The following is a 21,615-nucleotide window of genomic DNA, read 5'->3' on the forward strand; positions in this document are numbered from 1 at the left end:
TGAAATCTTCAATTAACATTCTGGGATTGTTTGCCAGCTAGTGCAGCTGCTGCTTCCAGAGGCAAAATATGAGTTAAACATAATGCTGTTATAAACTTTTTAACTTCAGGAATCAGATGAGGTAATTCAGTAGTTTCAGTTTTTCCTGGCAGACTATTAATCCAGGCTAAATCATTACCTAGTTAATGGAAGATGCATTAGTCTGCCATTGCACTTTTTAGAAAGTCCTGAAATATAAGGACTTCAACAAGCTTATTTGAAGCACATAGTAAAAGAGTTTCTGTGTTTTCATTGTCTTTACTCGTTAGATTTTATATCTACTGTACTTTGACTTGAAGGGTTGAGGTTATAACACTAAAACTAGAATTCACATGCTGCCTCAAACAAATATACTCAGTATTAAATATTCAAGAGGAAGAAAGAACTCTCAGTTCATGTCTTTCTCTTAAAGTGTCTTTAAAATGTTGTTTCTCTGTTTACTCCTTAGCCACTTTGACAATATCCCACCTAAATATTGAAATGATGTTAATTCTGCTTTTCTACTATAACTAAAATAAACTGGTCGTGTGGACACCTCAGATTTTGATATGTCTATATATAACAATACAGTGAAATTCTGTGGAAGTAGAAAGGAGAAGTGACATCTCAGTACACCTCAGTACACAGCATAGAGGGAGAGAAAGGAAAAAAAGCAACAAAGACTGCATGAAGGAAAGAAAAATGTGTGAAACTGGACCTGTGTGAGCGAAAACACTGCTAGGAAGGTGCTGAGGAAGTAGTAGAGAAGGGGAGATACAATCAGAAGAGAAAAAAGCCAAAGCAAGAAGAAAGTGAAACACAAGATGGATAGCAGTAGCAGCAGAGGAGACTGAAGGGAGTAAAGCATGGAAGAGGCAAAGAATTTCAGATGAGGAGAAAAAGGCAAGGAAAAGACCTAAACCAACCGGAAGAATACTAACTAATAGAAAGTATTTCCCAGGGGAGGATTGTAGCTCCTCTGTGTGATATTGTTTTACCAGAGAAACTAATTTGTAGTTTAATTTGTATTTTAAGTTTTTTTTAAGTTGTGGGTGTGATTCAAAATATGAATCTCAGGAAAAATTAAAACCTTACTGTCAAAGTATGGTTACTTTAAACCTACTTGAAAGCCTTGGATCTGATTTGAGGGCTTATAAGGGTTCAACGGCTCTAACTTGGACTGGTAGTCTTCTATGTCTAGGTTAATTACTTTATATTAATGAGTAAATCAATGTCTTAAATACTGTATCCCTTTTCCTTGTCTGCAGTTGCTATTACGCAAGGAGGAGCAATTCAGTTGTCTAACAATGGCACAGATGGAGTACAAGGTCTCCAGACATTGACAATGACCAATGCAGCTGCAACACAACCTGGCACTACCATTTTACAATATGCACAGACCACAGATGGACAACAGATACTTGTACCCAGCAACCAAGTTGTTGTACAAGGTGAGATGCCTCACAGCCAGTCATTCTGTGTAACATTTTCTCCACACAGATTCATCTTGCCAATCTGAAGTCCTCAAATGTGTCAGGAGACAGAATTAACAGCTTTAACACAGATCAGTCTCCAAAATAAAAGGAAATTCTGGGCAAAGCTGTCACATTTTCTTGGAGCCTTTCTCTTCAGTTCAATACCTTTATAGATATCTACTTCTTGAAACAGTATTAATTGTTTTAACATGATTTTTGTTACACGTTCACAAAAACTGATGCTACACTCCATTTCAAAATTCAGCCAGAGTCATCTGCAACAATAGTGAATTTAAAGCAAAGTGTTAAAGTTAGGAAAGAAACTTGTTTAATATGTTCTTTCCATAAGGACACTTTTATTTATTGGTAAGTTCTCTCCCTTTTCAATTGGAAGCCATAATTCCTTTTTATTGTGGGATTGTAACTAGTCACCAGGTATTGGTGAAAAACTCATTGGAGTTTTAGAATAGAATATAGTAATAGAATACTTAAGGATTGTGCCTTAAGATGTCATTTGATCAAGACCTCCACTTAGAGCAGGACTACTTCAGACTTAGACCAAGTTACTTTTTATTTTATTAAAATTCTTGATTAATTGGGAGTAAGAGGGAGAGTTTTAAAAATATTTATCAAAATAACAGAAAACTATATGCCTGCTTTTATGATTCTAAGTCAGATAATTCAAAGTTATCCGGAGGAGAGGTCTCTAGGCACCAGTAAAAAAACATATGGGTGCAAAAAATACTATTGTTGCATTGATTTTCTGGATTTTGCATTCTTAACCACATGTCGCCTCTTTAGGTGATATCAAATTTTTTATGATCTCAGGCAAGTATAACACACTTGTTAAAACAAATAACGGAAACCAAAGACCCCATTCTCTATTCTAGAGAAATATTAAGTTGTGCACCTAACTTGCACACAATTGTTGAAGTACAATATGACCCCTACGTTTTTCATCATGCAGCTGCCTCAGGAGACGTGCAGACCTACCAGATTCGCACCGCCCCTACCAGCACCATTGCACCTGGAGTAGTCATGGCATCATCTCCAGCACTTCCAACCCAGCCAGCAGAAGAGGCCGCACGGAAGAGAGAAGTGCGTCTAATGAAGAACAGGCACGTACATTTAGATCACTTTTTTTTCCCCAAGAAATAGAGTGTTAAGCACTGAGAATCCTGATCTTTCTTAAGTCATTAAGGGTGAGAAGCAAAGAAACACACCTGCTTATGCCATGCATTGACTGTGAAACCTTAAGTAAGGGTGTCACCGTAAGTAAGAAGTTGTCACCCAAGAAGGCATCTTAGAAGCTCTCCTCTGAGAGGCACAACTCTTTCCTAATCCAGTAGAAGTTGGTATTTGGTGACACAAGTAGCCCAAAATGACACAAAATTCCACATGTTGCATATGGCCCACTGAAGTGCTACAAGCATATAAAGCTGTATTTGTAGGAGTGAACAGTGGATACTTGAGTCCTTTCAGGTATTACAAATTAGATTTTCTTCTTTCTGTCTCATTTACAAAGCAGAATATCAGCAGTCGCTTTTCGTGTTGACTTACCAGATAGATCCTGGAACAGATGCTCTTTTTTTTATTTCATACAAGTTATTACTTACGTAGTGAGAAGAAGAGCTATCTTCAAACTTATCATCTTCTAATTTCCCAGAACACTGGCATTATCACCATTTTATGCAGTATTTGCATAATAGGACACTCACTCACCTTCTGAAGCTGTTCTGCATTGCACTTATCAATTCAGGTCAAACAAATGTATGTTACATGTTTCTGCAGCATACTGCATTGACAAGCCATGTTGCAGGAGAACCTCCCGCAAGCATGTCCACCTGCAGCATCTATCCTTGTGCTCACTTTGCAAGTCAGTACCATTACTGTTGCTCTGCAGGACACCTTCTGCCTTGGTGTTGCTGCCTTCAGCATGCTCAGCTGCACATTAGCTCCTTTGAGGTATTTTTCAGTGGTATCCTTAATATATTGCCATCTGAGTTACTTGCAGGTAGCTCAGTCTTTACAGGAGAGTTTGATTGTCCCAAGACCTGCTTCAGCAGATTTACAATGCCGTGTTCTCTGCACAGCAGATGAAGGCTAAAGAATTTGCTAGTGACTGTGTCGTTTTTTCTTATTTGAGTGGTATACATTATCACTGCAGTGATGCAGACATTACTAAGAAAATGAAAGTGTTGCTCAAGGGCAAATATATGAATGCTCTAAGTGCAGCATTTTTGCACTGCTTGAACTTCCTGACTATTAGTATGTGGTTGGACTGCAGTAAAAGGTAGAGTTGTGACTATAAGAAGATCAGTAGATGAGCACCACTTTTATCCATGTTTTTATTATTCATCTATTTATTATAATAAAAGCAATCTAATTATTACTAGCATTCCACTCAGACTAATAGCTCCAAGTTAAATCCTGCAAACAGAAATTTATGTTTGAGTAGGCTCCTTTTCTCACAGCAGCAGATTTCTATTGGTGCTGGCAAATTGGGATCTGGATATTGAAATGAACCTTAGATCTTGATAAATTGTTATGAGCTCAGCCTTTTTTCCTAATCTGTGAGTGTTAGAGTACCTGCATATTCTAAAAATGGCAGTACCACATAGGGTTTGACCCAAACAATCAAGTAGTTGTACTTCCAGTCTGCAAGTAATTGTTCTGGATTTGAATGTCCTCTTTTGCTTTGCAGAGAGGCAGCACGTGAATGTCGCAGGAAGAAAAAGGAGTATGTGAAATGTCTAGAAAATCGAGTGGCTGTGCTTGAAAACCAAAACAAGACACTGATTGAGGAGTTGAAAGCACTTAAAGACCTTTACTGCCACAAATCAGATTAATTTTGGATTCCCATTTTCACTTGTCCAGGTGGGATGAGAGACTGCTTCTGGCTATACCCAGAAAGACAAAGTAAACTTTTTATTTTCTAAACATTTCTTTTTTTTCTATGCGCAAAACTGCCTGAAGCAACTACAGAATATACTTCGTCTGTGCTTTGCATCAAACTGTGAATGTTCAAATATTTGCCTCCACTTCTCCCCCTACAAGATTATTTTCATCGTCAAATAATCTCAGCGTGAAGAAGAACAGGCTTCTTTCTCATCTCCCATCCTCTTCAAGGAGTTAAAATGGTCACTTGGGAAGTTACTGCGGGGGAGGGTCCTTTTGTAATGACGTCAAGAATTTGTGCTGAGCTCTTTCCATTGCCTTAGAGACAGAACTACCCCAGCCTCTTGGCCCAGAGAGCTGTGGGCCGCATATGTGAAGCACACATGGTGCAATGAAGAAGCAGTGGTTGCCAAAGTGGTTTCTCATACTTATTTTAAGCTATAAAAATACGTGTCTAGGTGGCATGCCAAATGAAAGGCACTTCACAGTCACATTCTGCGTGTGGAGCTAAAATACCTTTTCAAACTAGCCCAGGAGGAGTTCTTATATGTAATCTACATCACTAGTCCCTCCTGAACTAGTGAAAACTCCATGCCTCAGACACAAATGGATCGAAATAAGCTTCACTGTTCAGTTGTTGCTTCTTGAAGCATGGTGTGTGCAAATGTGTGCAACATTCCGAATGCACAAAAAAACCCCATTGACTTCATATGTTACTGGTTGGCAAACAAGATTTGAATGGGAAAGGAATCAGAATGAAAAAGGTACAGCAGTGATGCTTAGTAAACAGTCAGATAATAAGGCTAACACATGAAAGCACTGCCTATTTATATGCAGAACAACTAAGCAGTTGAAGCGTGGCCAACTCCACATACATACTCCCTGATGACAGTATAGTTTGTCTGATGTCCTCTTAAGCGATCATGTGTTTCTATTTCCCTACCACTATCATATGTAAAGGAAATTATTGAACTTGATAGAAGCGTTGTCCTGGTTTACTAGATTATTTTTCAAATTTGGAGGACGTTTTCCATGCATAAATTAAATTGCAGTATGGTAACTGCCAGGACAACCTCAGATATTGAAGGGGACCTCAGACACAAATATTCCAACCGGCTTCTGCTTCTCAAGAGACAATATTAATTATTTGAACTTGCCCAGGCTAAATAGATTCTTAATTTATTGAGAGGATTTTTTTCATGCAGAGGGTCAGATTTATCAAGTTGTTAATGTAAGTAGAACTACTTACCTGCCTCAGATTTTTGCAAGATCAGACTTCTTGTGTGTACTAAGGAAACGTTTCTGGATTTACATTGTTAAAAAAGTGGATAATGTTAAAAATAATACTGTGATCAGCATTAGGACTTCCATTATGTGTCAAAAAGAATCACGCTCTGTTTGTTTCCTGGCCCCCTGCAGCCAGGCTCTTCATATTAACTTGAGTGATTTGATGGAGTAACTTTGGGCTTTTGGTCCAACTTCTACGTTTAGAGATATATGAATAAGACTCTGGTCTGTACCAACACCTTGCCTAGCAAAGTGTTAGCTCATATTTTTTTCCCATTCTCTCTATCTGTTCTTAAGATAAATTTCAAAGATGAATTTCTAAGAGGTTATACAATCAGTGTGACGTTGCAAGAACATTTGCAAGACTCTTGGCAGTTGAGTCTCAAACAACTAAGCAGTATTAAAAGTTGTGGTTTTCTCATTTGAGAGGGCATTCAGTTTCCAAGAGACTTTTAAAGGAGCAGGGTTAAACTTGTAGCATTATTTTTAAATCTAGAGTTATCAATAATTTCAGATTGTATTTCAAATAAGAGATCATGAGTATCAGAATTATGAAAGAATTCATTTTCAAAATAAGTTTTGAGGGGGTTTATAAATGGTCTATTTTTGTCTGCCATAGAAAACTGATTTTCATGTTTTTATTTAACAGAATATGAATTTATTAGTTTAGCAATGGAAATTTGAAGAAGACCCTAAATTCTCAGGCTCGCCTACCTAAAAATTGTCTGATTCTTAAAGACAGAAAACACATGCATTTTTGACGGTTCCCAGTTCTTCAGAACTAACACTAGAAATGTTGATGATGCAGGCGTAGTTCTCATCAAATATGTAAGCTTATGATGGCTTAATTGACAGAGTTACACAGAATGGTTCCTCCGGCTTTGAGAATTGTGTAAAAGGCCCTGAGTGCCTGCATTAAGGCTGTTTGTTTTGCAGAACCACCTGTGTGCAAAAGCTTGAGGTTCTGTACTGCACCTCTGCGAGACTAGCTGGGAGCTGGGGGACGCTCCAAGCCATGGCCATGGGCAGTCCCAGCACAGAGCCTGGCAGTGCATGGACCAGGAGCCTACAGCTGCACCTGGACCTGTTTCTTCTGTTACATGGCTGAACCAAATCTGTGTGGCAGTGAGAGGAGAACTGCATTACCTGTCTGTCTGTGTGTGGTCTGTGAGTAGTCTATCGTGTCATTACTGTAGACTGCAGTAGCAACAAACATTTCACTGAGAAAAAGAATGTTATTTTAAAGTACATAGGCATCTCCAAGAATCTGTATTTTTATTTATGCTGCACTGAGGATTCAAGGACTTGAATTTCTTAAACAGAAATTTTTAATGACGATGATAAAAAATGTATTAGGCAGAGTACAGGTCTGACTAGGGTTACCCATACATACTTTACTATTCATAGTGACCCAAAAGGGGAAGGAATACGATTCAGACATTTGCTGATGTGTTACTTACCAAGCAGTGAGATTGGGGTAATCAGCTTCTATAAACTAAGGCCATTTGGAAACAGGACAGCAGTAGTGCTGGCGGGGGGGAAGGTTAGTTTTATATCTCACGATCGTGAGTTTTCTCGAACCGATAGCCTGTTTTACCTGAGGAGAGGGTTAGAAAGGGCTAGATCCATTACGTTCGTAATAAACGAGGATTGATTTGAAATATAATTTTTGTAATGTCATTATTTTGCAAAACTACAGCACCAGTCAGGCAGTTGAGATATTGTCAGAGGTGCTCTTTTAATTTAGATATTCTTGGAAAATACATATGTATAATATATGTACATATATATATATACACACAGTATATAATCTACAGCTCTGAGAGCTTTTAAGTCAGGAATGCTGAGTATTATAGTATATGGAGGTCAGAAAAAATTTTTACTTCTGTGTGCGTCTGGGTGTGTGCGTGTGTGTGCGTGTGTGTGAAAGCCTCCCCCTGCCCAGTCCTTCTGGGCTGCATTATTTAGCGCTTATTACTGATTTGTTTTGTGCTGTTTCTCAGTTATCCATTTTTGAGAATTGTATTTCATTTTTCATGGCTTTTGTGAGTTGGTTTGTTTTTATCTTTATTTTTTTTTTTTGATAGAGATTTTTGAAATGATGTAAACAGTTGTTTTACAACAGCCACCACCCCCCAGAATAACTTACTTTTGTGCTTTTTCTCTTTGGCAGCTATATATCAAAGGCAAAACAATTGGAATGGTTGTTGAGGTGTTGCTTTTTAAAGGAACCACTGGTAAGACTTCTGTTTTCCTCCTAGAGTAGCAGCAGTGCATTTGTATGTAAGCAGCGATTTCACCAGAAGCAGGTAGTTGCTTGTATCTGAAAGCACAATTGTAGCCTGTCATGCTGTCAGGACTGTACAGACTCCTGTAGGTTCTGGCTCTTCTGTAGGTCGTGTTTGTGTCGCAGACCACTATCTTCTCTGGTACTTTACATTGATCAGAAAATCGGAGGGGCATTTGGAATCATTAAGAGGCTCAGGAAAAAAAAGTTAGATTTAATAAGGAAAACAGCCCTGATAGTTTCTGATCAAAATTTGTACTGCAGTCTTGTTTTGTTTTTTAAATCTGGGCTTCCAGTAGACAGCAGCTGCAAGTAGTCATCTGAGCAAAGACTAGCCTCTGCCTTTTTATCATGTTAGACAGAGAGCCAGTGCTTTCTGTGGGCTAAAGACTGGTCTCTGCATCACAGCAAGTTCATTATCAGTGGTTGCAAATGCATGACAATTCATAGGGGATGTCATTGGTTTTCTAAGACCCTGTTTTTATTGTCATTTTTTACCCTGAAGATGGTTAGTGATGTCACATTTGCCAATGATCTAACCAAAAGGTCATGTATTTATTTTTGTTACACGATATCCTTTGTAAATGTTTAATTAAAATGTGCACTTTTTAAATAAAAATAATAATAATAATAAAAAAGCATAGAAAAAAAAAAAGAAAAATTGGGTTTGCTTAAGAAGCTCCCGGGCACAATTGCTGCGATCCCGCTGCCTGCACACAATTCACTCCTCTCCCCACAGCAGTTGGCTCTTTCACCAGTGTAACTTGCTGATCAGCACCTGGCTTCCAGCAGGCACTGCTTCAGACTGGCAGGAGATGTGAGTGGGTGGTACTGAAGATGGCAAAGAATTAAGTGTGTGGTGTCTCAGAGCAGTAGGTACAGGATGGATGTGGCATTATTTTTAGACAGAACAGGTTCAGTGATCCCAGGTGAGAAAGGGAGATAACTCAGAAAGAAAGCCCAACTCTTTCTCAGCCTCTTTATTCCCCTTAATTTGAGATTTAGCTGTGCATTTTAAAAGCTGTATTCCAAGAATATAAATCAAAACGCTTTATAAATTTTTGACACCGGGAATTAAAGGTATGCTGACAGTGTGTCACTTTGCTTTAAAAGAAAAAAAGCACAACTAACTTATTTGTGCAGAAATGATAATTTAGCTATAATCCTGAAATCTGTCACGGTAAGCAGGTTTTAAAAGCATACAGTACTTTCATGGTTCTCATGTACTGTGCCTGCGAACTCATTTCCCTGAGCTTTTGTATTTGCTGGCTGGATAAGACTGATTTTGCAGAAACCTGAATGTATCGTGAAGCTCAGCTGAAGTCCTTTCTGCTGTGTGCTGGTGGCAGGTTCGGGATTGTGGATAGACATGGCTTAAATCTGTGCATCTTTTAGGGAAAGGGACCAGATCCAGGTGGTAAGGGGGGTTGCATTTTAAGTGTTTTGTCTTGGAATGTACTTTTCACATGTACTTAAGCTCTGTCCTACAAAGAGACTTGCTCTGGCTATTTTTTGTAGCACAAATTGAAGACACCGACCTGTTCTGGTGCTACAAGTGCAGTTCTTGGCCTGTGGCCCACGGCAGTGAGTCTAGGTCTCACTTTCACCAACAAGGAGGAGGAAAGCCAGCTGTCCTTGGGAGCTGTGTGCTGACAGGGATAGGATCAGGGAGCAGCCATAGTGATCCGTGGTTAGCGCTCCTCCGTGAGCTGAGCACTTGCTGTTCTCATTGCTTGGGAACAGTCAGTTCACTGAGTCTCAGCTTCAGCAATCTATTTCTCTAAATTAGGGAATAGCTGAGTGAGGGCAAGGGGAAGATCTTGAGCTGGTCAGTTGTCTGGAAATGGCCACTGTTAAGAACTGAGGGTAAATGGATGCTCTCCACAAGCTGTGTTTTATTCAGGTGCCACTCCATATTTTTTTTTTTTGGTGTGTGTGTGTGTAATAACATTTATTTATATTAAAACATAAAGTTTAAAAATTCTGAACTGCGACTTTGTATGAGATTTAATGCTGTGCTGCTGATATGGACTTCTATGGATGTGATGGGGAACAGGGCAAAAAGAGGTGCTCGTTGGCAGCCAGCCCCTCCACAGGCTTGTCCACAGATCAGTTGTTCACTTCAAAAATGAGTTTCTGGTTGTCTGGATTTATAATTTAAAATTGTTTTGGAACAGTGTTTTTTAGGGAAGCTTCCAGAGCAAGAGTTATTGTTCTCCCTTTGTAATGTATGCTGGAAAGGGCAAGTTCACCTCATCTGCATTTCTGGTTCTTTACCCAAACTATGTTAGCACAGAACAGGGTATTTGAGCTCAACTCCCACGTACCTGTGGAAGTTAAAAGACTGAAAGAAAATCCATTGTTGGGGGAAAATGAATCCTTTTTTTACCTTTCCCCAAAGATCTAGAAACATCCCTGTTGTGTTTATTTTTTTTACTTATTTTTTTGTGCTTTATCTGTGTTTAAAAAAAAGGAAAAAAAAAAGCTGTACTGGGTTATAATGCATTTTATTAACACTATGTACATATTAGCTGCTTTATGTTTTCAGAATGGTAGTAATTGCTTTGTATATTAAAGTGATTCTTGTGAATTTGTGAATTATTGTCATAAAGACGTGCTTTTTCTTACTGTAACCTTTGTGGTATAAACTGTCATAACTCCCTTTTTACACAAACATTTATGTGCAGTCACATAAACATGCTTTAAAAAACTCTAAAAAGTCTCTTTTTTGAGCAGGATTTTCCCTTTGCACTAATCGAGAGGCAGAGCTAGATAGGAATGCAGGAGAGGGCACATTTTAAGCAGTCGATGGTATCCTCATGACATGGCGTGCTGTAAGTATTCATGAGTATTTTCCCAAACAGAGTGCTTTTAAAATCTCAATCCATTTGAATTAATTAGAGGGTAAATCCTGAAGACAAAGTTGCATTCTTCCAAAGTTCCAATCTTCCACTTCTGATACTTATTTTTAAACTTCCTTTCTTGTATCTGTTTTGGTGGTACTTAGTTCTGTTGTTTAATAATGTGTGAAAGATTTTTTTCCTTTCACAGTTTAAATATGCTATCTTTCCCACTTTCAAGCATTCCTCTTAAGCCATGTACTGCTGATTTTGAGAACAGAAGAGAAGGCAGCAAACATTACAAAGATCACAAATTGATTATGTAATCTGCAAGGTTGGATCAAACCACGGGACAAAAGCCAGAACAAATCCATCACTGATGCAATGCACCAAGGGAAAGAAGAAAGGTCGACTCATTATGAGTGGGATTTTGTGGTTTTCATAACTAAGCACTTTCATAGTGCTGTTCCTACATTTGTTCACAAAATCTACATCTCTGCAATGAGGGGAATCCCAGGCAGGTTAGTTTGTAAGATAAAAATGCAGTTTGTCTTGAACTTCACACTGAAGGAATCAGGTAACACAGGTCCCTCTGCAGTCAGTACATCATCCAGTAAACCTGATACTTCTGGTGCTGAGGCACCTTGAAGCTCTTTGTCTGTAAGATACAGAGCTGAATTTTGTACTCTGTCTTCATAATAATAAAGCACCGGTTTTGCAATGACACTGCAGTTTGTTCCCTCACAGAATGGCACATTTCAGAGACGGTTGCAGAAAATCACAGTATGTTCACGTCTACCCGATCACTTCTCTGTGTCTTGGATCCTCCCCCTAGGGTGAGTGGTTTTTTACTGTCAAAAGTCTGTTTATGCACTGCGTCACTGCTCTGGGACAACTGCACCAAGTCCTCCATCCAGTTGAGTTCACATGATATTGCAAACCAAGAGTGATGCAGTGGAACCACCCAAAAGAGAATCTCACTGATTTTTTCAAGTTTAGGATAAACACAGTGGCAGAAAGTGCCTGGGCAGGGTGTTAGTGTAATTGCCATGCAGCTGCTGAACCATTAATGTATGTCATCTCATTCTAGATCAGAAGCTTGCCTGGGACCAATCAGTCGGGACAGGAGCATTTGATTTTGCCTCAGGCTTACAGATGTCATTGCAGAGAGCTGCTCTCAGTACTTACCCAATGGGGCCATTGCTCCTGTCCTGCCCTACACAGCTGGTGTGGTTCACTCCTGAGTCTAGAAGCAGCCAAGGCTGATCTTTTCTGCCTGCTCTCCGAACGGTTGCTGATTGTAAAAGCAGCTACAAGAGAACACACAATGGGAGCTGCTAAACAATTAGAAAGCAATGCAATTAGATTGATCTGTTTTAAAAATTCAAAACTTCTCATCATAGCACGCCATGGAGCAAAGATTCCCTTTTTAACGTCATACAGGTTGTTAAACTTCTACGTTTTATTCTGTGCTGTTTAAGTATGCTTTTAAAGCAGGATCCTGCTAAGGAAGCAGTGCAGCTGCAGCTTCTTGCAGGGGCTGAGCACGGCCAGGTAGCAGACCTTCCCCAGGGGCCAAGTCACATGCACAGGCAGGCACAAGCTGCAGCATTCTGCTTTCTGCCAGCCCCAGCCCCAGGGGAACCAAAACATGCAGTGATCACAGATGAGCTGAGAGAAGGAAGCACTAGGGGGGAGGAAGAGGAGCACTGAGAACTGGAGTCCCATTCCAAACATTACAGCCAGAAACAGAACTGGGAGAGCTTGTGATTTTTTTCCAGATGTTGCTCACCCAATTGGTAGGACAGAAAAGACAGTATGGCACATTACAGCTCATACCATGTTCTGCTTTTAATTAAAGGTGCTGCCTTCCTTTCCTCAAAAGACTTCAACACTAGTTTGAAACTGCAAATTCCCAGTAAGTACTGTTTTAGTGACACCGTGTGGCTTCTAAGTATACAGTTGTAAGCAAGTGTATTACAAAGCATCCGCCCTCAGGCGCAATTCAGAGCCAAGCAAAGAACTGAAGCTGAAAACAGACAACAGATTCTCCAGTGGCAAAATGCAAGGCCTTCAGACCTTGTTGGTGGAAGCTATAATGACACGGTATTTCCAGAATACGGTATGCATGTCACTTCTGGATCACAGACCCTCAGCATCTTCTCATTAGGAACTCTGATGGAAGCAGGTATGGCCTCCACACTTGCAAGTTAGATACAACCACTAATTTCTAAGTCAGCTTGCTTTGAACTGTTGATCCCCCTCCTACCACCCCAGCCCTGTTTTCCTGCTCTTCTTCAGTTCAGTAGTGGTAGCAATAGAACAGATTTATGGCATCTGCCTTTGTTGGGTGTGCCCTTTGCATGGCTTCTTTTACCACAGTGTTAAAAATGCAGGTCTGATGAGTTAAAACACTTTGAACTGAAGTCTTAGTTTATTCCACTTTTCTAAAGTTGAAGAAGTGATAAAAGGCAAAAATCCCACCTAATCTAATTGCTAATATAAGTTTCCTGTGAAAATTAAGTGGGAAAATTAAGATTTTTAAACCACAGATCTTTTGATTACATTTTTCATGCATGACAATTTCTGCAACATAAATCAACTTCAAAAATTATTTGATAAAAAGTCATTGGAAGACCTTATGTATTTCTTACTGGGAAATGAAGTGGAAAATCAGTATGCAGAAGGAGGATAGGAACTTTCCCTGCTGGTTCAGACTGAGTAGAAAAAGAAGCCAGTGAAATAACACAACCTCCATAATTATATGCTTAGGAACAAGTGTATTTAGTAGGAACAAGGAGAGGTTTGAAAAGGATCAGCAGTTTATTAACAAAGTATACAGTCAAAAGTCATCTTTGTGACCATGCCTCTGTGCTTTGTAGATATGAACATCCTTACTGTAATCATAGTGGACCTCATTTACAGAGAAACGGCCTTTCAGCATCTTCAAGAAGTTGCTATCCCGTTCATAGCGGATGCGGCAGGAAAGAAGAATCACAGTTTGCTCTGAGCACAGGTGCTCCAATGTCTGAAGCAGTTCCTCAAAAGTTTCTTCAAGATAAATGATGTCTGCCCCCAGGATGAAGTCAAATGCTCCTGGAGAGAAGTTGCCTAGGTCTTTTCCCCAAGTTAGTTCCTTCACCACAGCCTTTGGGTGTAGTTCAGAAGGTAAGTTAGCCCACACGTTCAACTCCAGGAATTCTAGTGCTGGCTCCCTGTCTGTGATGGTAACGCGAGCACCTAAGCGGTACAGGAATATACATCTCAGATAAATGCTTGATGTCCATAAATAGAGCATCTGGAATACAAAGCTTCAAGGTAAGCAGTCCTAATAACTGCTGAGATGCTTGATTAAAAACAAAGGAACAAAACAAGCAGAAATCCCACTGTCTGGACACATCCCATTCTTCATTAGTCACTTAAGAATATAAAATATATTAATATATTCCACACGAAGATTAAATCAGGTTAAACAAAAAGGTTTTCTGGCGCTTTTTCTCAGTGCATGAGAGTAATTATTTTTCTGGTATGTGACAACAATTTTAAAAAGACTGTCACCATTAACTTGCTCTGATTCCTCATTAGAAGAGAAGCAACTGAAGAGGTCTGAGAAAATTTATGCCTGTGTGATTTCCTATGGCATTGCCACATTTTGTCAAACTGCTTTGTTTTTATTATTTTAACAGGCACTTTCCACTGTCAGTACAGCCCTGAATTACATGATAATCTGCGACACTTAGCACAGATTAAACAGTGCTCAGCCCCTGTCTCGGCCACAGTAGTATGCGAGGCAAATCATTCCTCCAGACCTTGGTTTCCCTGTCTGCAAGATAGGCTAATGTGGCTTTGTGTGCTCTCTGTCTGCAGCTTTATCTGTGCTGCATTTCAGGAGAATTGAAAGACGACAAGCACAGCTCTTGCTCCCTGGGGGAGGAGATCTGCAAAGCTCAGTGTTGCGAAGCAGACTGCCATGGTAACAGCATCAGTCTTAGCAAGGTCCCACCATAAAGTAAACTGTGGTGGCACTATCAGTACAGTAAATAACACAGCAGGCTCTGAAGTCTGATGAGGGAGGAAGATGACTCAGGATATATCACAGTTCACATGTGTGGCTTTCATATGAACTTCTGCATGTGGATGTAAAAATGCCAGTTTTACTACAGCTGTAAATTGCTCACGGCAAACAAAACAACCCTTACCCAACAGTGTGGCCACTATTCCCAGCAATCCAGTTCCAGCTCCCAGCTCAATCACCGACCGATCCCTGAGATCGATGCCTCCCATCTCCAGATAAGCAGACAGGACGACAGCCTGAGCCAGGAGACAAGGTCAGTTAAGTGCACCTCAGTCATACTGAATCACAGCGCTTCTGATTTACACGGAAGAAGCACGTTATGAGGAGGGTCTGCAGCAAGGCTCCGGTCAGCCCTTCCGTGGAGGGCCCGTGAGCAGCGTGCGGTCTTGTCGTGAGCTTTATGGAAGACCCTTAGAGGCAGAATACGATAACGGCCCCGCTACCTAACGTGCAGCGCCGAGGAGCGTTCCGCGGGGCGGCTTCTGCCGGAACCGACGAGGCCGCTCGGGCACCGCATCTCTCCCGCTGCCAGCGCCCCGCAGCCTCGGGCTCGTCCCAAAGCCGGGCCGTCCGGGAGGGCCACGGCCCCGACGAGGCTGCCGGCGGTCCTCGCGGCCGCTGCAGGCGGCGGGCCCCGCGTGCTTCCGTGCTGCGCGCCGCCTGTGCGGGGCCCGGGGCGCCCGCTGCCCTCGCGCACGTGAGGGGCCTCAGGGAAGCGAACTTTCTTTAATCCGCCGATCCCCAATTCGGCGCTCGGTCGCTTCTCCGCGCGATCCGAAGTGCCCGGCCGCCGCCCGGCCCGCACCTACCGCGTCCCACACCACGGCCGCCACACCGCGCCGCTCCCAGTCCTGCCGGATGCGGACGGTGCGCCCCGCGAAGCGGTACGTGGCCGTCGGCCTGCGCAGGCCCTGCAGCGCCCGGCCTTCCTCGTAGGGCACCAGCGCCATCGCGGCCGCTTCCTGCGGAACGGCGGAAACGCGGCGGGGCGCGGCCAAGCCGTCCCGCTGCCTCCCTCGCTCCGGCCGCGGCGGAACCGTGCAGAACAGGGGCCGGGGCGCGGGAGGGGCGGGCGGCGGCGGGGCTGGGCCGGGCGGAGGGGCCCGTGCCGATGAGCGGTGTCGGGCTGGAAGCGGTCATCGCGCGGCCGGATAACGTCGGACGCGGCTCCCGGTACGGCTGGGTCGCGGCGCCGAGCGCGGCCGCAGGGCCGAGCCGCTCAGCGGCGGAGGTGTGGTGCCGGTGCTCCCACTGCCTTGTTTGTGCACGGCTCTCTCGTCACCTTTGGCTCCGTTTAATCTCTTGTTTGGCAAAACAACACAGCGCGCCTCTCCTTTGTCTCCCTACCCAGTTCCTTGAACCTGCTCCAAAGCCTGCTAAAGGCCGTGGGAGGGCCGGGCAGCCGTCCTGGCTTCCCGGAGGCGCTCGGCAAAGACTCCGGCAGCAGGAGGGCAGTGCCGGCCATGCTCCTCGTTCCCTGCACGGGGCCAGAGCAGGCGTGCACGGGTCACAGGAGAAGCGCCTGGGAGACCCGCGCCCATCTCCGGGGGCTGCACCGCTCAGCGGCTCCCGGTGCCAGCCCTCAAACTCAGGGAGCACAACCAACTTCAGAACGCAGCCCTGCCCTCCCACAGGAAACAGCAAATCTGGCTGGCAGAAGAAAGCAAATGTTGTTATATGTGAAAGCTGTTGATTTCAACAGAGCGGCTTTAGATTCGTTAACACCTTTGTGGAAGAGCATTACAGGCTGCACAGGGGAGCAGGAAACAAAGCTTGTTTGTAGGGTTCTGCTACTGTAGTGGAGTGGAAAGCAGAATTCCACTTGCCCCAGACCGGTTCATACTTGTCTTATGGCAACTCAGACTTCTTTTCCTAAGCAGGCCAGAGCAGGTGTGATGATTCAGCTTACTGTGGTTTTATGTCTAAAGCACTGGTTCCTTGCCACTACTCCTACTTGACAATAATGCAGCAAATAGTCTTTTCTCAATAGTGTGTTTTTCTAAGGCATATATTCCAGAGTATCTCAGCAGCTCAGCAGGCTCTACGAACCCTGCTCTTCTCCTCAGAAGTATTTCCCTTTCTTCCTTGCTAATATTACTTTGGCACTGACTTTCACACGCCTTAGACAGAAGGCCAGGAATTACTTTCCAGAGCATAACTTGGTAGTGAAGCTATTAAAAAGGCAATTAAAGGCTATTAAAGGGCCCTACATCTAACTTTTTTTCCTCTCTAGAAATCTGTTTTCCAAGTTACAGTACTCAAGTATTATAACGGCAGAGTAAGAGACATACTTTTTTCCCCACCTTTCCTGACAGTAAAATGGCAAGGAAAATGTAACAAAAAAGAATTCTATGCATAGGACAGTTGTCCAAAACTGAAGTACTTTTTCTCTCAGCAAGGTGAGAGCTTAGCACAGCAATGAAGTTGGGAGAAATGTAACTCGGTTCGCCTTTAAATGCTGCAGAAGGCAATATGGATATCTGAGCTGCAGATAAATTCGCAAAGTAGGAAACTGCTCACTGTAAGGTAAGCAAGGGTGAATTAAAGCAAAAATAAACACTGCTTTCAATCCATTCTTATCTCACTCAACTACTTGATGGAACAGAGGTGCAGTATGTCCAACTGTAAATCCTGCTCCCTCTGATGCCAATAAGCTTTGTGGGGTGATTTAAAGAAGTGTTTCAGAGCAGTGGTTCTTTTAATGCTCAGAATATCAAAGAACCAAGTAGATGTCATGAAAATGAGAGCAAATTCTTTTAAGACTGTACTGGTACACATCTCTTACAGAAATCTTCTCTTGGCTGCTAAATGTTTAAAATCCTTCCTTTGAAATGAATACAGCAGTTCTTGTGATGGTTCTGCAGACACTGCATATACCAAATGGATCTTGGAGACATGCACAACGCGAGGAAAACACTGCATCCATCTCACAGTCTCTGGTTGCCACGGCAAAGACAGGTATAAATAGAAACAATCTGATACACTTTTTAAAAACTCTATCAGGGAACATGCGTTGTTGGTAACTGTCTGACAGCAACGCCTTATCCCAAATGGCCGCAGTGACTATTTGCCTGGAGACTTCTGAGCCTATGTGTTTAATCCTTTCTGTCTAAGCAAATATCAGCTATTTCTGCTTGTCCTTCCACTGGAACACAAGAACTATCTGTGAAGGAAAGTTTTGACAGATGTCTGTTTTGCTAAAAACTTCCTCCAATCAAACAAATGCTAACTAACACCAGGCATGGTGGGGAACTTGGAAAAAAAAGCTTTCTCCTCAGCTACCACCAGCAGCGGCCATTCAAGTGACTAGCAGTGAAGTGATGAACAGTTTTTACGTGTTCACTGGTAGCTTCCACACACTTGGCACCAGAGAGATAGATGGGGCACTGAATTGCTTTCTGTTAAACAAAAAGGGAGTCAGCCAGAGATTAATTCTGCTCATCGCTGCTTGCAGTTACAGAATAAAGCCTGATTGATCTGAACCACCTTTGAAACCAACAGGATGAATTAAAAATGAAAACCTAAGTTTCTGCAGAAGCTAACAGGTTATCTGCAGACATTATAACTTGCTGGTTCTGCAAGAAGTGTTAAATAAGAAAATAATGTATGGCATGAGCTACTGTGTCATTTTCTTTATACAAACACAGTTATGTTAAGCGACGGAAGTAATGAAAAAAATCATGAAGATGCTTAATTTCAGAAGCGCGGGGGCTGAAATGCAGGAAGTTTTGTTGTGAAGGAATAGTTCCCATCAGCACTATTACAATCACTCCATAAACCTCATATCTTGATCAACTGTCAGATATAATCATGGCACTTATTACAATCTCTTGATACAGAAAAATCACATCACTTCTAGTGGAGTTACGTGACTGATCTCTCAAAGGCCACACAGTTCTGAAAGTTGGCATTGTTCTGAAATCTTAATTAACCAACAAAAAGCAAAACGAGCCAGCTCTTCTCCCCGTAAGTGACAATGGCACTTTGGTTGCTGGAAACCTCCAGCTCTTGCTAATGCACTTTGCAGATCTGACCTACAGCCTCACATTGGTGTGCCAGCAGCTGGGCACTGGGCCGTGCTGGCCCTCTGATGGGAAGCAGACAGTGCTGTGCTGCAGGGCCATGGGAGGCAGGGAGGTGGGTTACAGTGCAGATGCTGCTGCCCTCCCGCAGCTCTCATGTGCAGGGTGCCTGGCTGGGGGCTGCAAAGCACCTGGCTCGGGTGTCTGCCTGTGGGATGCTGCTGCACTGGGAAATGTGCTGCAAAAACACTCTTTGGTGGAGGCTGAATGTAGATCCAGAGGGTTAATTTTAAGTGCTCGCATTTCTGATGTGTTCCGTAGGTGCAGAGTTATGTAATTGGAGGGAAAATTACAGTGCAAGCCATGTACTGTATTAATTTACAACTAGTTAACGACAACTAAGGGCAGTTTGAAAACAGTTCTATAGGCAAGCAGACAGGAGCTAGAGCATGCAGGTAGATGCATCAGGTTCCTTTTTTCAACAAGTAGAAACCAAGAAAAATTTTTTTTGTTGGTTGGTTTGTTTATTTATTTGAGATAGTATTAGGCAGCTTTTCTCCACTCTTTAGAAACAAAACCCTTCAGACAAAGGAGAAGAAGCACTAGGCACCCATAGGCAATTTCTGGTGCCTCAGACCTCACAAGAAGGGCTCCTCAGGGCCTCCCTCCAGGCTTTTCATGGCCCATGTTGGAACTAAGCCTTCAGAAGTTTTTCTTAAAGCTATGGCTGGGCTTATACATGCAGTTTGCTGTTTCTGAATGAAGTCACACATGCCATGTTCATGTTTGTGTTAAAATACTGGAAAGCGTTTCCCTTTTCCTCATAGGAAAACTGCATACATGACCTGGAGTACAGCTATTTCCAATGCTTGGCTCCTCAGGAAGAGGAGCTGTGCCAGCTCTGCCCAGCAGCACAGAGCACAGCCTCCTTGATTTCAGCACATCTGAGATTCTCTTTTCAGGTGTAAGGTCTCCATAACTCCACTGCTGCAGTCCATTCTCTTGAGTCTCCAATACCTGCGGATGCTAGTTTTATGTTTTCTTAGGACAAAATGAAGACAAGATCCAAAAAAAGACTCCAAGGTCAAAAAACATTTACTGCCATATTTATGCCAAATGGCATCACTGCAGTGATCCAGGTGCTCGCATGCTAAGAACCTCTGCACTGCCTGTGCTGACATCCAGGATTGCTGCAGAGACACTAAGGTACAGGTGGGATCAATTACAGCCATGCTGGAGTCTGTGTGCTGCGAGGCACAGCTCCCAGCCCTGCTGGCACTGCTCAGCGCTCGTCAGTAGTACAGGAGGTGATCTGAAAACTGAGAACGTTAGGGCTACTAAACCTCCCCCTGTGACCCTGTGTGTTCTGAACAACCTCACTGGTTTCTTTTTTTACTCACACCCTAGCAGAAGCACTGGATCTATTTCCCTAAGTACTTTTTTTGTTTCATTTTTTTCCCTTAAATGGCCACAGCCTTATGTTACTGCTGAGCCTCAGAAGACAATCATGCCTGCAGTATTTTCATCCTGTCAGCTGGTGCTGGATTTCAAAACAGGATGCCCACTTTTCCCCCCATTATTCACAGCAGTGAGATGCAGAATCCTGAGCTTTTGTTTCCAGTTGGTTACACGGTCCAACGTGTGATTCATTCTTCCTGCAGCCATGTTTCCAGGAAAAGACAATACTGTGGCCCCTCTCCAAGTCACCCGCAGACTGCTGGAGGCTTGAGCTGGAGAGTGCTCCTGTGCCTGCAGCTGAGACACTTTCTAAGAAGAGATGAGGGGACGAGGCCTCAGACGTGGACTGCTGTTATCTCCCAACAAACAAGCAAGGAGGGACACAGCCTTGGGAAAGCACATGCAGCACAGAATCAAGGTGCAGATAAGAGCAGAATGTACAGGATTTAAAATTCTTGGCCCTGTGAAGCACAACAAGCATCTGCAAAGAGCTAGTCTCTGTTCTTGGGATTGAGGCTGATTGCCAAGCCAATGGTTTAAGGGCCTGCAGTGTCCCTCCAAACATTTAGGGAGACTCCTGGCTGCTCGATGCCGTTGGTGTGGACTATAATACCCATGGATATTGGAGTTTCCCAAGAGTTGTTCAGACAGGAGCTGGTAGTGATGGCTTCCAGCTCTGCTCTCAGGGATAAAGCTTCTCATGGCTCTGTGTGGTGGAGCCTGGGCCGGAGAGCTGCGTGGCCATGCGCTCCAGCACTTGGCTTCGGCAGCAGTCACGCACAAATGTGCATGGATCTGCTGGCAAGGAACTGTGGTGGGGAAGGCCTGGGCTGGGCAGTGCAAGGGCTTGTCTGCAAACAGTGCCAGTAGGCAGCAACTCACGTGTGTGGGGCAAGCAGGCCAAGTGCAGAGCAGAACCACTTCCCCATGAGCCTGTGAGCAGGAGCACAGCTCCTGCAGTGCCCTGCCAGGTCTGGCAGCCTTCCCTTGTTGTGCCCCCCACGTGCAATGACACAGGTAGCTGGGCTCACGGCTCAGCAGCAGCAGCGTAGGCTCCAGTGCGTGAGCCCTTTGGGCTCCCCACGTGTTCAGCAAAGAGGGAATCTGGTGCTTTGTGTTTTCAGAATAAACCATGGCTCTGTTCCATCTCCATGTTTAGGGAATACAGACTACTGCTGTGACTGTGATCTGACTTCATCTTGCAACCCTATGTGGCCCTGGGGCTGCCTGAAGATCTCCTGGCAGTTACAGACAC

General features: G+C 43.2%; 2 protein-coding genes and 1 long non-coding RNA gene across 10 annotated transcripts in view; 2 read left to right on the forward strand and 1 right to left on the reverse strand.

Moving 5' to 3' along the window:
* Positions 1-10,563, forward strand: part of CREB1 (cAMP responsive element binding protein 1) — a 42,264-nt gene extending 31,701 nt beyond the window's left edge. For 3 of the 4 annotated variants that reach the window (XM_052674936.1, XM_052674935.1, XM_052674937.1), the window contains 3 exons: positions 1,287-1,469; positions 2,461-2,615; positions 4,202-10,563. In XM_052674936.1, coding sequence (XP_052530896.1) covers positions 1,287-1,469; positions 2,461-2,615; positions 4,202-4,342 — 479 coding nt within the window. In that variant the 3' untranslated portion in view covers positions 4,343-10,563. The remainder of the gene's footprint in view (positions 1-1,286; positions 1,470-2,460; positions 2,616-4,201) is intronic. The other variant, XR_008204649.1, reaches the window with a different exon arrangement.
* A 116-nt stretch (positions 10,564-10,679) lies between these two features.
* METTL21A (methyltransferase 21A, HSPA lysine) lies at positions 10,680-15,842 on the reverse strand. 2 transcript variants are annotated; one of them, XM_052674938.1, is made up of 5 exons: positions 15,690-15,842; positions 15,005-15,116; positions 13,704-14,045; positions 11,994-12,115; positions 10,680-11,463 (listed from the first exon to the last, which is right to left on the reverse strand). In XM_052674938.1, exons 1-5 carry the CDS (start codon positions 15,828-15,830, stop codon positions 11,404-11,406), a joined length of 777 nt encoding a protein of 258 aa, XP_052530898.1. In that variant the 5' UTR covers positions 15,831-15,842; the 3' UTR covers positions 10,680-11,403. The 2 variants fall into 2 exon arrangements, with proteins under 2 accessions (XP_052530898.1, XP_052530900.1); XM_052674940.1 differs by lacking the exons at positions 10,680-11,463; positions 11,994-12,115 and having other exon boundaries at positions 13,979-14,103.
* Positions 15,035-21,523, forward strand: LOC128076787 (uncharacterized). Of its 4 annotated transcripts, none has more exons than XR_008204652.1 (4): positions 15,035-15,133; positions 17,276-17,406; positions 17,668-17,838; positions 20,564-21,523. It is a non-coding gene; the product is annotated as an uncharacterized LOC128076787 (long non-coding RNA). The 4 variants fall into 4 exon arrangements; XR_008204653.1 differs by lacking the exon at positions 20,564-21,523 and adding an exon at positions 18,335-18,495; XR_008204650.1 differs by lacking the exon at positions 20,564-21,523 and having other exon boundaries at positions 17,668-18,495.
* The last annotated feature ends 92 nt before the right edge of the window (positions 21,524-21,615 follow it).

This window comes from Tympanuchus pallidicinctus, unplaced genomic scaffold (genome assembly GCF_026119805.1).
Source record: "Tympanuchus pallidicinctus isolate F22 unplaced genomic scaffold, pur_lepc_1.0 scaffold15, whole genome shotgun sequence".
Taxonomy (NCBI): Eukaryota; Metazoa; Chordata; class Aves; order Galliformes; family Phasianidae; genus Tympanuchus; species Tympanuchus pallidicinctus.

What these genes read in the sequence shown, in the direction of transcription:
- METTL21A (XM_052674938.1), bottom strand. Translation starts at nt 15,830, where the DNA reads ATGGCGCTGGTGCCCTACGAGGAAGGCCGGGCGCTGCAGGGCCTGCGC. An exon ending in CGGCCGTGGTGTGGGACGCG is followed by an intron (nt 15,117 to 15,689) that starts GTAGGTGCGGGC and finishes CTCCTGGCTCAG; the next exon opens with GCTGTCGTCCTGTCTGCTTA. An exon ending in TGAGGTCCACTATGATTACA is followed by an intron (nt 12,116 to 13,703) that starts GTAAGGATGTTC and finishes GTTCTCTTGTAG; the next exon opens with CTGCTTTTACAATCAGCAAC.